The 14382-nt window shown below is 42.3% G+C and overlaps 1 protein-coding gene across 6 annotated transcripts in view; it reads left to right on the top strand.

The window, feature by feature from the left end:
* cep63 (centrosomal protein 63) overlaps positions 1–14382 on the top strand; it is a 110949-nt gene that overhangs the window by 64261 nt on the left and 32306 nt on the right. For 5 of the 6 annotated variants that reach the window (XM_043701679.1, XM_043701678.1, XM_043701677.1 and 2 more), the window contains 2 exons: positions 5783–5928; positions 14236–14382. In XM_043701679.1, the coding sequence (XP_043557614.1) occupies positions 5783–5928; positions 14236–14382 (293 nt within the window). The remainder of the gene's footprint in view (positions 1–5782; positions 5929–14235) is intronic. The other variant, XM_043701675.1, reaches the window with a different exon arrangement.

Raw genomic sequence — 14382 nt, 5'->3', positions numbered from 1 at the left:
TCAAAGATTTGTAATTACTGGGAAGGGCTATGGAAGTAAGTATTGTAGTGCCTTTTGAAAAGCAATTAATTTGTTTCTGTAGAGCTGTTACTAACACAGAAAGTGGATTTGTTGCTATTGTTGAAAGAATTGGATTTATTTAGAGAGCTACAAGGGGAAATGAAAAAAAGCTTGGCAAGTAAGATTAAGGAAAATCCCAAGGCCTTCTCCATTATAGAACATAGAAGATTACAGTGCAGTACAGGCCCTTCAGCTCTCGATGTTGCGCCGACCTATAAAACCACTCTGAAGCCCTATACTATTCCATTATCATCCATATATTTATCCAATAACCATTTAAATGCCCTCCAAGTTGGCAGGTCTACTACTTTTGGAGGCAGGGCATTCCACGCCCTTGCTGCTCTGAGTAAAGATCCTTCTGTCTGATATCTGCCCTGTATCTATCATCCCTCAATTTAAAGCTACGTCCCCTTGTGTAGGCCATCTCAATCCAAGGTGTCCACCATATATAATCTTCTGATCATCTTGTATGTCTCTATTAAGTCACCTCTTAACTTTCTTCTCTCTAATGAAAACAGTCTCAAGTCCCTCAGCATTTCTTCATAAGACCTTCCCTCCATACCAGGCAGCATCCTGGTAAATCTCCTCTGTACCCTTTCCAAAGTTTCCATGTCCTTCCTATAATGAGGTGACCAGAACAGTACGCCATATGCCAAGTGTGGCCCAACCAGGGTTTTGTACACCTGCATCATGACCTTGTGGCTTTGAAACAGAATTCCTCTACCAATAAAAGCTAACACGCCGTACACCTTCTTAATAACCCTAATGACCTGGGTGGCAACTTTCAGGGATCTATGCACATTGACATCAAGATCTCTCTGCTCATGCACACTACTAAGTATCTTACCATTAGCCCAGTACTCTTTATTCCTTTACTCCTTCCAAAGTGAATCACCTCACATTTTTCTGCATTAAACTCCATTTGTCACCTCTCAGCCCAGCTCTGCAGCTCATCGATATCCTTCCGCACTGTCCACAACTCCATTGACCTTAATGTCATCTGCAAATTTACTAACCAATCCTTACACGCCCTCACCTAGGTCATTTATAAAAATATCAAACAGCAGTGTCCCCAAAACAGATCCACTACTAACTGAACTCCAGGATTAGCATTTCCCATCAGTCACACACTCTATTGTCTTTCAGCTAGCCAATTTCTGATCCAAACTGCTAAATCACCCTCAATCCCATGCCTCTGTATTTTGTGCAGTAGCCTACTGTGGGGCACCTTATCAAATCCCTTACTGAAATCCATATACACCACATCAACCGCTTTGCCCTCATCCGCCTGTTTGGTCACCTTCTCAAAGAACTCAGTAAAGTTTGTGGGGCACGACCTACCCTTCACAAAGCCCTGTTGACTATCCCTCATCAAATTATTCCTTTCTAGATGATTATAAATCTTATCTCTTGTAATCCTTTCCATAAACACTTCACCCACAATTGAAGTAAGGCTCACTTGTCTATAATTATCAGGGTTGTCTCTACTTCCCTTCTTGAACAAGAGAACAACATTTGCTGTTCTCCAGTCTTCTGGCACTATTCCTGGAGACAATGATGACATAAAAATCAAAGCCAAAGACTCAGCAATCTCTTACCTGGCTTCCCAGAGAATCCTAGGATAGATCCCATCTGGCCCAGGGGACATCTACTTTCACACTTGCCAGAATTGCTAACATCTCCTTACGAACCTCAATCCCATCTAGTCTAATAGCCTGTATCTTAGAATTCTCGATCACATTGTCTTTTTCCTGTATGAATACTGATGAAAGATATTCATTTAGCTCCTCAGCTATCTCTTCGGACTCCACGCACAACTTCCCACTATTGGCCATACTCTTACTCTAGTCATTCTTTTATTCCTGACATTCCTGTAGAAAGCTTTAGGGTTTTCCTTGATCCTACCTGCCAAAGATTTCCCATATTCTCTCCTGGCTCTTGTTGGCTCTCTCTTTAAGTCCTTCCTGGCTAACTTGTAACTCTCACGTACCCTAACTGAGCCTTCATGTCTCATCTGTACATACGCCTCCTTCTTCCGCTTGAGAAGAGATTTTAGTAAACCACAGTTCCCTCGCTCGGCCATTTCCTCCTTGCCTGACAGGAAGATAACTTATCAAGGACACGCAGTCGCTCTTCCTTGAACAAGCTCCACATTTCAACTGTGCCCATCCCCTCCAGTTACCTTCCTCATCCTATGCATCCTTAATCTTGCCTAATTGTATCATAATTGCCTTTCCCCCAGCTATAATTCTTGCCATGTGGTATATACGTATCCCTTTCCATCGCTAAAGTAAACGTAATCAAATTGTGGTCACTATCACCAAAGTGCTCACCTACCTCCAAATCTAACACCTGGTTCATTACCCAGTACCAAATCTAATGATGCCTCGCCCCTTGCTGACCTATCTACATACTGTGTCAGGAAGCCCTCCTGCACACATTAGAGAAAAACCGACCCATCTAAGGTACTCAAACTATAACATTTCCAGTCAATATTTGGAAAGTTAAAAGTTGCCCATAACAACCATCCTGTTACTCTCACTCCTATCCAGAATCGTCTTTGCAAGCCTATCCTCTACATCTCTGGAACTATTCGGAGGCCTATAAAAAATTCCCAACAGGGTGACCTCTCCTTTCCTCATGCTAACCTCAGCCAATACTCCCTCATTAGATGAGTCCTCATCAAATGTCCTTTCTGCCACTGTAATCCTATCCTTCACTAATAATGCCTCACGTTCCCCCTCTTTTACCACCTTCCCAGTTTTTACTGAAACATCTAAACCCCGGACCCTGCAACAACAATTCCTGTCCCTGCTCTACCCATGTCTCCAAAATGGCCACAACATCAAAGTCCCAGGTACCAATCCAAGCTGCAAGTTCACTCGCCTTATTCCATATGCTCCTGGCATTGAAGTAGACACACTTCAAACCACCTTACTGCCTGTCGGTACACTCTTGCAACCTTGAAACCTTATTTATGACCTCACTACTCTCAACCTCCTGTACAGTGGAGCTACAATTCAGGTTCTCATCACCCCTGCTGAATTAGTTTAAACCCTCCCAAAGAGCATTAGCAAATTTCCCCCCAGAATATTGGTACCCCTCTGGTTCAGGTATAGACCATCTCGTTTGTAGAGGTCACACCTAACCCGGAATGAGCCCCAGTTATCCAGGTGGACGAAACCCTCCCTCCTGCATCATTCCTGTAGCCACGTGTTCAATTGCTCTCTCTCCCTATTCCTCGCCTCATTAGCACGTGGCATGGGTAACAAACCAGAGATAACAACTCTGTTTGTTCTAGCTTTCAGCTTCCACCCTATCTCCTTGAATTTCTGCCTTACATTCCCATCCCTTTTCCTACCTATGTCATTGGTGCCTATTTGGAACACGACTTGGGGCTGTTCACCCTCTCCCTTAAGGATCCTGAAAACACGATCCAAGACATCATGGAATTTTGCACTTGGGAGGCAACACACCAAACTTGACTCTCTCTTGTTCCCACAGAATCTCCTGTCTTTTCCCTAACTATGGAGTCCCCAATGACTAATGCTGTCCTCCCTCCATTTCTGAGCAGCAAGGACAGACTCTGTGCCAGAGACCTGTACCCCATTGCTTACCCCTGGTAAGTCATCCCCCCAACAGTATCCAAAACACTCTGTTGAGGGGAACAGTCATGAAGGATTCCTGCACTGCCTGCCTATTTCCTTTCCGTCCCCTGACGGTAGCCCATCTGCCTGTTTCCTGGTATTGCCGATGATGCAAAGGTCACTGGTGTTGTAGATAGTGTCAAGGGCTGTTGCAGGCTACAACAAGACATTGACAGGATGCAGAGCTGGGCTGAGAAGTGGCAGATGGAGTTCATTTTGGAAGATCCAATTTGAATGCTGAATACAGGGTTAAAGACAGGATTCTTGGCAGTGTGGGGGAACATAGGGATCTTGGGGTGCACGTACATAGATTCCTCCAAGCTGCCACCCAAGTTGACAGGGTTGTTAAGAGGGCTTATGATGTTTTGGCTTTCATTAACAGAGGAATTGAATTCAAGAGCCACAAGGTTTTGCTGCATCTCTATAAAACTCTGTTCAGACCACACTTGGAATATTGTGTCCAGTTCTGGTCGCCTCATCATAGGAAAGATGTAGATTCTTTACAGAGGGTGTAGAGGAGACTTTAACAGGATGCTGTCCGGATTGAAGGGCTTGTCTTGTGAAGAGAGGTTGAGTGAGGTTAGGCTTTTCACACTGGTGAGAAGAAGGAAGAGCGGTGACTTGATAGAGGTGTACAAGGTAATGAGAAGCATGATAGAGTAGATAGCCAGAGACTTCCCCCAGGGCAGAAATGGCTGTCACAAGGGGTCATAATTTTAAAGTGATTGGAGGAAGGTATAGAGGAGACGTCAGAGGTAGGTTCTTTATGCAGAGTGTGGTGGGTGAGTGGAATGCACTGCCAGTGGTGGTAGTAAAGTCAGAGACATTGGGGACATTTAAGCGAGTGGACATGCACATGGACGGCAGTAAGTTGAGGGTATGTAGGTTAGAATGATCTTAGATTAAGACAAATCCTCAGCACAACATTGTGGGCCAAAGGGCCTGTACTGTGCCTACTGTTCTATGTCCTAAGGTAAGAGTTCATTTGGTTGAGGGTAACATATAAGCATGGGTAAGGGATTGAATGACAAAATAAATTAGAAATAAATGGGGCAATTTCAGTTTGACAGGTTATTAATACTTGCAAGATGCAAAGATCAGTATTGTAGCCACAATTATTTACAATCTGAGTTGTACATGAAGGGAGAGGTGGCGGCACAATGGTAACATAGAACAGTGCAACACAGTATAGGCTGTTCGGCCTTCGATGTTGTGCTGACCTTTAATTCTATCTAAGATCAAACTCACCTTCATACCCTGTATTTTACTATCATCCGTGTGCCTATCCAAGAGTAGCTTAAATGTTCCTGACTCTACTATCAAGTACCCACTGTCGATTGTCACAAAGACCATTTTGGTTACTGATAGGTAAATCTGCCATCCTTATTGGTCTGGTCTGCTTGTGGCTCCAGACCTATAACAATGTGCTTAACTCCTAACTGCCCTCAAATGCCTTAGCAAGTACATCAAGCAGCTGCAGGATCTAAAGGGACCGTGGATGTCCCTACATTCAGAATAAAAATTGGACTTGTTCAAGAAAGCACCATCACTTTCTCCAGAGTGAATAGTGATGGGCAATAAATGCAATGCCCATAGTGCCATCTTGAATTCCAAAAAAAGACTATCGCATCCAGAGAGTGAGGTGATCTTACACAACATTTTGAGAGGATGTGATAGAGTAGACGCTGAGAGACTGTTTTTGGAATCTGAAACTTAAAGATATAATGGTGTGAATTTCCTCCTAAGTAGTAAGGATGGCCATTTAGGAATGAGGTAGAGTCAGAGGATTGCAAACCTTTGAAATTCTCTGCCTAGAAGTTTACAAATGCTTAGACATTGCATATACTCAAGAATGATAGTAATAGATGTTTGAACTTTAAGGCAGTACGACAGTGCAGTTCCCTCCTGCTCCTATTGTTTATGTTCTTCTCTGGAAAATCAGTGAGATTTTAAGTGTGAAATCAAATTTGCATGTAATCTTTCTCATATTTTTATTGCGCTATCTTTAAACTATTAATTTTATAAAGAGTCCAGATTATGATTTAGTTAAATTTTGTATTTTGTTTGATTACTAGAAATCAGTGGAGGAAAATGAAGAACTAAAGAGTAAACTCCAAGCACAAGAAAATATCATTCGGAGTAAAGATCTTCACCAGGAGCAACTGTACAAAGAATTGGTCCGGTGTAATGAATTACTGAAAGCGAAGGAGAAAACTGCCAGGTAACCAGCGATTGCAAGGGTGATATTGTCAATTGCAGTGATTTTGGCAGTGTGATAGCATTAGCTGGCTAAGAGTATTACCTTAAGAAAAGGCTTGCTGCCTCATCTGGAGTGTACCAAATACTGCATCTCATGCACCATTGGACAGCAATTCCTTGACTGCATCTGAAAGGTTTGCAGTCTCCTGGGAGAGGGTTAAAATCAGGTCAGTTTGGGAATTACATTAAAAAAAAGTGAGCAAATTCAATTCTAATATCAAGTGATGAAACTAGTTATAGGATCACTCTGACCTTCTTAATTCTATGCAGTTCAAAACTCTGGTTCAAGGTGGTCTCCAACTCGCTCAGACAGGTTCTGCTTTTACTTGAAGAAGCTCAGTCAATCAGTCAAAAGCGTATCTCTGAGAGAGGGTGAATGGTACCAAACATTATGGACCGAATGGTCTCAGTTTGCACTGTAACTATTCTGTATTCACTTTCTGATATCTAATCTTGGTCTAGCCTTAGCTAATTTGTGTCTCAACCTAATTTAGTTGAAAGGAATTGCCCACATGAGTACAATCCTGTCCAGTCAAAATCTTATAGATGTTAATCAGATCACTGCTATGTCTGCACTGCAACCTGTTGACTCTTAACTGCCCTCTGGGCAATTAGGGATGGTCAACAAATGCTGGTCTAGCCAATTGCACCCTCATCCCTTGAATAAATAAAACAAAAAACTGAAATATTTCCCTAAAATGTAGAGCTGCAGTTCTTTGCTATATTGCATTGCTGTTTATGGAAGCTTGGTGTGCATAAAAAAGCTACTATATTGTCTTCATTACAATGCTTCAGAAGCATTTCAAGCAGCACCTTGCAATGCCCTGAGATCTCGTAATGTCTTCTATAAATGCAGCTCTTTCCTAATTTTTTTCCTTTATTCAAGCCAAGTGTCACTTGGTGACAAAAGTATAACACCATATTCTTGGATCCTTTGTTTCGCTGCTGTTGTGACTAAACACTACTCATTTTAACACCACATTTTCAAGTTCTGCTCCGAGATTCAGAACTCTCAATTTAGGCTGGTCCTTCAGAGCAAGGAAGAAAGATCCCTTAGCACGATTTGTAACGCAGGGAGTTTATTCAGTACCCTGCACAATAATGTTTGCTCAACCTATGCATCAAAAGCTACATATCAGCATTTATTTTGCACTGTGGCCTGCTGTGTTTGATAGATTTAATGGAGTTCACTGTAAAGTATTTTTATCTAATCTGATCAAGGGTTATCTTTATTCATTCATGGGCTGAGAGTGTTGATGCCTAAGGCCGTGTTTTTCCAACAATTGGCCGTAGATCCATGGTCATCATTAGGTTCTTAATTCCAGATTTTTATTGAATTCAAATTCCAGCACCTGCCTTGGTGGGATTCGAACCCAGGTTCCCAGATTCAATAATGAGAGATCATGCTTTCAAGGTGAGAGGTGGAAAGTTTAAGGGGGATACACGTGGCAAGTACTTCACACAGCGGGTGTTGGGCGTTTGGAATGCGTTGCCAGCAGAGGTGGTAGAGGCAGGCACGGTAGATTAATTTAAGATGCGTCTGGACAGATGAATGAGTCGGTGGGCAGCAGAGGGATACAAATGCTTAGGAATTGACCGACAGGTTTAGACAGTACATTTGGATCGGCTCAGGCATGGAGGGCCGAAGTGCCTGTTCCTGGGCTGTAAATTTTCTTTGTTCTTTGTACTATGGTGATGGAAAAAACCTTTGAGGACTCGTCTACTGAGGTAGTATGGGCTGAGGTAAGAAACAGGAAAGGTGAAGTCACCCTGTTGGGAGTTTTCTATAGGCCTCCAAATAGTTCCAGAGATGTAGTGGAAAGGATAGCAAAGATATTTCTGGATAGGAGCGAGAGTAACAGAGTAGTTGTTATGGGCAACTTTAACTTTTCAAATATTGACTGGAAATACTATAGTTTGAGTAATTTAGATTGGTCAGTTTTCATCCAATGTGTGCACAGTATGTAGACAGGGCAACAAGGGGCGAGGCAACATTGGATTTGATACTGGGTAATGAACCAGGCCAGGTGTTAGATTTGGAGGTAGGTAAGCTCTTTGGTGATAATGACCACAGTTCGGTTATGTTTACTTTAGCGATAGAAAGAGGTAGGTATATACTGCAGGACGCGAGTTATTGCTGGGGGAAAGGCAATTATGATGTGATTGGGCAAGATTTAGGATGCATAGGATGGGGAAGGGAACTGCAGGTGATGGGCACAATTGAAATGTGGAGCTTATTCAAGGAACAGTTACTGTGTGTCCTGGACAAGTATGTACTGACAGGCAGGAAGGAAGTGGTCGAGCGAGGGAGCCATGGTTTATGAAAGATGTTGAATTTCTTGTCAAGAGGAAGAAGGAGGCTTATGTATAGATGAGACGTTAAGGCTCAGTTAGGGTGCATGAGAGTTACGTGGTAACCAGGAAAAACCTAACAGTAGAGCTACGACAAGCCAGGAGGAGACATGAGAAGTCATTGGCAGGTAGGATCAAGGAAAACCTTAAGAGTTTTCTAAAGGTATATCAAGAATAAAAGAATGAGTACAGAAAGATTAGGGCCAATCAAGGATAGTTGTGGGAAATTGTGCGTGGAGTCCAAGGAGATAGGAAATGGTCCTAAATGAATATTTTTCGTCAGTATTCATACAGGGAAAAGACAACAGTGTTGCGGAGAATACTGACATACAGGCTACTAGACCAGACTGAATTGAGGTTCATAAGGAGGTGTTCGCAGTTCTGGAAAGTGTGAAAATAGATAAGTCCCCTGAGCTGGATGGGATCTATCTTAGGATTCGCTGGGAAGCCAGGGAGGAGATTGCTGAGCCTTTGGCTTTGATCTTTCTGTCATCATTGTCTACAGGAATAGTGCCAGAAGACTGGAAGATAGCAAATGTCCCCTTGTTCAAGAAACGGAATAGAGACATCCCTGGAAATTATAGACCAGTGAGCTTTACTTCAATTGGGGTAAAGTGTTGCAAAGGGTTATAAGAGGTAGGATTTATAATCATCTAGAGAGGAATAAGTTGATTATGGATAGTCAACAGGGTTTTGTGAAGGGTAGGTCGTGCCTCACAAACCTTATTGAGGTCTTTGAGATGGTGACTAAACAGGTAGATGAGGGTAAAGCTGTTAATGTGGTGTATATTTCAGTAAGGCGTTTGATAAGGTTCTCCACCGTAGACTATTGCACAAAGTACAGAGGCATTGGATTGAGGATGATTTACGGTTTGGATCAGAAATTGGCTAGTTGAAAGAAGACAGAGGGTGGTGGTTGATGGGAAATGTTCATCCTGGAGTTCAGTTACTAGTGGGGTACCACTAGTGGACCACTGCTTTTGTCATTTTTATAAATGACCTAGATGAGGACATAGAAGGATGAGTTAGTAAATTTGGGGATGACACTAAGGTGGTGGAGTTGTGGATAGTGACGAAGGATGTTGTAGGTTACAGAAGGACATAGATAAGCTGCAGAGCTGGGCTGAGGGGTGGTAAATGGAGTTTAATGTGGAAAAGTGTGAGGTGATTCACTTTGGAAGGAGCAGCAGGAATGCAGAGTATTGGGCTAATGGTAAGATTCTTGGTACTGTAGATGAGCAGAAAGATCTCTGTGTACATGTACATAGATCCCTGAAAGTTGCTACCCAGATTGATAGGCTTGTTAAGAAGGCAGAGTTTAGGTTAGAGTGGTGCTGGAAAATCACAGCAGGTCAGGCAGCATCCGAGGAGCAGGAAAATCAACATTTAGGGCAAAAGCCCATCATCAGAAATAGAATGCCATTTGCAATTTTCCAATCAATAGACACAATTCTATTCCTGATGAAGGGCTTTTGCCCAAAACATTGATTTTCCTGCTCCTCGGATGCTGCCTGACCTGCTGTGCTTTTCCAGCACCACTTTAATCTAGACTCTGGTTTCCTGCATCTGCAGTCCTCACTTTTGCCTTGTTAAGAAGGCATACAGTATGTTAGCTTTTATTGGTAGAGGGAATGAGTTTAAGAGCCATGATGTCATGCTGCAGCTGTACAAAACTCTGGTGCGGCCGCACTTGGATTATTGTGTACAGTTCTGGTCATGGCATTATAGGAAGGATGTGGAAGCTTTGGAGAGGGTTTAGAGGAGATTACTAGGATGTTGCCTGGTATGGAGGGAAGATCTTATGCAGAAAGGCTGAGGGACTTGAGGCTGTTTTCCTTAGAGAGAAGGAGGTTGAGAGGTGACTTAATTAAGACATAAGATAATAAGAGGGTTAGATAGGGTGGACAGGGAGAGCCTTTTTCCTTGGATGGTGATGGCGAGTATGAGGGGGCATAGTTTTAAATTTGAGGAGTGATAGATATCGGACAGATGTCAGAGGTAAGTTTCTTTAATCAGATAGTAGTAGGGGCATGGAATGCACTGCCTGCAACAGTAGTAGACTCGCCAACTTTAAGAGCATTTAAATGGTCGTTGGATAGACATATGGATGAAAATGGAATAATATAGAATGGATAGGTCGGCACGGCATCGAGGGCCAGTACTGCGTCATAATGTTCTATATTCTGTGTTAAGTTGACACTTCATAATACTTGAGCAATATTGCATTGCGTTATTAAAAGAAATAAGTAAAATGGCAAATGTGTTAGTCATAATGCACTCTAGATTCAAGAATTGTGTCGATTGGAAAATTGCAAATGGCATTCTATTATTCAAGAAGAGAAAAACCTATAACTACAGATATTGTCAGTTAAGTGAGAATTGTAGGAAGGTTACTAGGAACTGTTGTTGAGTCAGTGTGACAAAGCACTTAGGGGAGTACAATACAGTCAGAATGTTGACATGAGTTGGTACTGGGTAGGCCATGTCTAACAAATGCATAACGCTGTTTTCAAGAAGTCATGGTGTAGAGTAGTGTTGATAAGTGTTGTCGATATGGATTTGCAGAAAGAAATTGATACAGTCCATTACAAGGAGTTATCAGAAAGAAATGAAAATATATGGAATTGGATGCAACCTTGTGATGTCCACTGATAAATGGTTAGATCGCAACAGTGTAGGGAAAATGGGAATTGGCAAGATATGACAGGCAGTGTTCTCGACATCTGTTGTGGGGCTTTGGCTGTTTACCACGTCTGTTTATACCTTGGATGAAGGAAGAGTGTTATAGATCTAGCTTTGCAGATGGCTGCTATTTAGGTTATATGGTAAGCTGGTTAGATAGAAACTGGCAGTTCCAAAGAGGCAGAGATTGACTTTGGAAACGCTATGGCTGTTTGTTGTGCGGAATGGTGATGTGATCCACCGAAGGCAAATGGGTAAAGGTTAAGAACAGTACAGCAGCAAATGGATTTGGGCATTCCATGCACACCAATCAATAGAGACTGGGGCACTGGTGCAAAAAGTAGTTAATAAATCTGACTGTTGGCTGCCACTACGCTCTGCAGTGGGTCACTGGTTGCTGGCATCCCCACTTTGGACTGCCAACCCCACTTCATGGGCTGGGACCGGGTACCCGAGGCTGACAGTCTGAGAAGACAAAAGAGGAGAAGAAAACCACAGAAAGAAGGAAAAGATGGAGGAAAAAAGTAAGGAAAACGGGAGGTGGAGTAAACTCTGGCTGGAGCATCCTACTCCCATCCATTTTACCGGAAGAAAGATGGAAGGGGCACTTAGTGATCTCTGGATTACTCCTGGTGCCATGTGCTCGTGAGAGCAGGAATAGATGAATAGGACAGATGAATCCGTGACTGACGAGGGAATCAGATTTGTAGATCACTGGGATTTCTTTTGGGGCAGAAGTGATCTGTACAAGAGAGAAGGGTTGCACCTGAACTGGAGGGAGACCAATGTCCTGGCGAGGACATTTGCCAGAGCTACTTGAGAGGATTTAAACTAGGCTGGCAGAGGAGTGGGACTCTAAACAAGAGTGAGATAAGAGAGAAGTTTGAGACTACTACAGAAGTTAAAGAGAACAAATTAAATTGATAAGGCAGGCAAGAACATGGCAAGGAATGAGAGAAGACTGATGAATTAAATTGAGTTTATTTGTAATAATCTCCTGAGCTACAGCCCAAGATTACATTTTTTAATTCATTCATGGGATGGAAACGTCACCAGCTAGGCCAGCATTTATTATTCATCCCAGAGGGTAGTTAACAGGTGACCACATTGCTGTGGGTCTGGAGTCACATTTAGTCTAAACCAGGTGAGGATGGCAGTTTCCTGACCTAAAGGACTTTAGTGACCCCAGTGGTTTTTTCTGACAATCGACAATGGTTATTATTAGACTCTTAATTCCAGATTGATTTCTTACTGAATTCGAATTCCACATCTGCCATGGTCCCTGGAACATTATCTGGGTGTCTGGATTAACAGTCCAGCAATAATATCGCCCAGCAAAAACGACATGCATTCGATAGGTGTAAGCAATGCCATAGGCAGCAGATCAGGTCCAAGCACTGCAGTCCTGACACATCCAGTCATGAATAGTGATGAATAATTAAAACAGCTTACAAAATGGGGAGGCTTCACAAATAACTCCATCCTCCACAATCAGTGCAAAAGATGAGGCTGAAGCATTTGCAACCATTTTCAGCCAGAATTGCCAAGTGGATGGTTCATGTTAGTGGTCTCATGAGGTCCCACAGATTAGCACTACAGATACTAATCTTCAATCAATTGAATGCACTCCAAGTTATATGTACTCTCACTCATAAGCAAATTCATAAAAGAGACCGTTGACAATGATATCATAAAGCATTTAGCTTACCAATAATTTGATCACTTATGCTCAGTTTAGTTCATACTAAGGCCACTTAACTCATGACATCATTGCAGTTTTGGGCCTCAAATGGACAAAAGATTTAAATTCCAACAAGGAAGTGAGGATAATAAGCCTAGATATCAAAGCAACATTTGACTGAGTGTCGCATCAAGAAATCTCGCAAAACTGAATTCAGTGGGAACTGAGGAAACCTGCTGTCTAGTTGAAGTCATACTTAGGACAAAGGAAGGTAGTTGTGGTTGTTGGAAGTCAATCATTTCAGTTCCAGGACGTCATTGCTCCAAGTCATGTCCCAGACCCAGCCATTTTCAACAGTTTCATCAATGAGCTTCATTCCATCATAAGGTCAGAAGTGGGAACATCTGTTGGTCATGTTCAGCTCTCCTCAGATACTGAAGCATGACCAAATGCAACAAGACCTGGACAACATTCAGGCTTGGGCTGATAAGTGGCAAGTGACATTTAAGCCATACAAGTGCCAGGAAATTAGTGAACAATATGGGTTTTTTCCTGACAACCCAGTTTCATTATCATCATTAACTTTTAAAAAAAAAAACAGCAATTAAATCCAAATACTACTACCTGCCATGGCACTATTCAAACCTGGGTCTACAGATTATTATTGGGGTCTCTGGATTAATAGTTTAATTTAATAATGCCACTAGGTCATTGCCTCCACATACCTTTGAATAGAAATTAAACTGGACAAATTATCTAAATATTATGTCGACAAGAGCAGTTCAGAGGCTGGGAATTCTGCAAAAGAAAACTCTTGTCCTATCTCCTCAATGCCTACCCACCATTTATAAAGGCACAAATCAAGAGTGTGATGGAATACTCTTCAATTACCTGAATGGGTCCAGTTCCAATAACATTCAGGAAAAAGCAGTCCCCATTTGTTTGGCACCCCAGCCACTGCTTTTACCATTTGCCGTTTCCACCACTGGCACACATTACCAGCAGTGTGTATTATCAAAAATACGGCACTAACTCAGCATTTCTCCTTGGACAGCATCTTCCAACCCTATGACCTCTGCCACCATGAAGGTCAGCGACATCAATATACATGGCAGCTCTGCCACCAGTAGGTTTCCTTCAAGCCACTCACCATGCTGACTTGGACCTATATCATTGTTCCTTCAGTGTTGCTGGGTCAAAACCTTCGAACTCCCTCCTTAATGGCATTGTGGATATACGTATACCCATGAATGGTAGCTGTTCAAGAAGGAGGCTCACCTTGCTAAGGACAATTTGACATTGACAATAAATGTGGAGCTTGCCAGCAACACACTCATGAACAAAAATATAGTTCAATGTTTTATAATTTGAAAGAATGGTTAGCTTTATTTTAATCAATTGCTGCTTTGTTTCCTCCACAAAAATGTTTATTCACCAGCTGAAAGAGTGAAGTGAATTGAAATAATCATGTTATGAAGTGAGACATTTTGGAATATGTCCATGCATAAATGCATGGAATATTTTTTGACAACCGTTTTTGACTCTAAATCCTAGCAGATCATTAGAAGATAGCTTGCAGGAGCAGCCATGTAGTGATATTTCCCACAGACAGGCTGAACTCCAGCAGGTACCTATGCAAATCCAACAAAGCCTGCAAGAGGATGTGGATCTCAAGGAAGAATTCCTGCTTCTTCAGCACAG

The sequence above is a fragment of the Chiloscyllium plagiosum genome, chromosome 13 (genome assembly GCF_004010195.1).
Source record: "Chiloscyllium plagiosum isolate BGI_BamShark_2017 chromosome 13, ASM401019v2, whole genome shotgun sequence".
Lineage (NCBI taxonomy): Eukaryota > Metazoa > Chordata > Chondrichthyes > Orectolobiformes > Hemiscylliidae > Chiloscyllium > Chiloscyllium plagiosum.
This window is presented reverse-complemented; position numbering and strand designations above follow the sequence as displayed.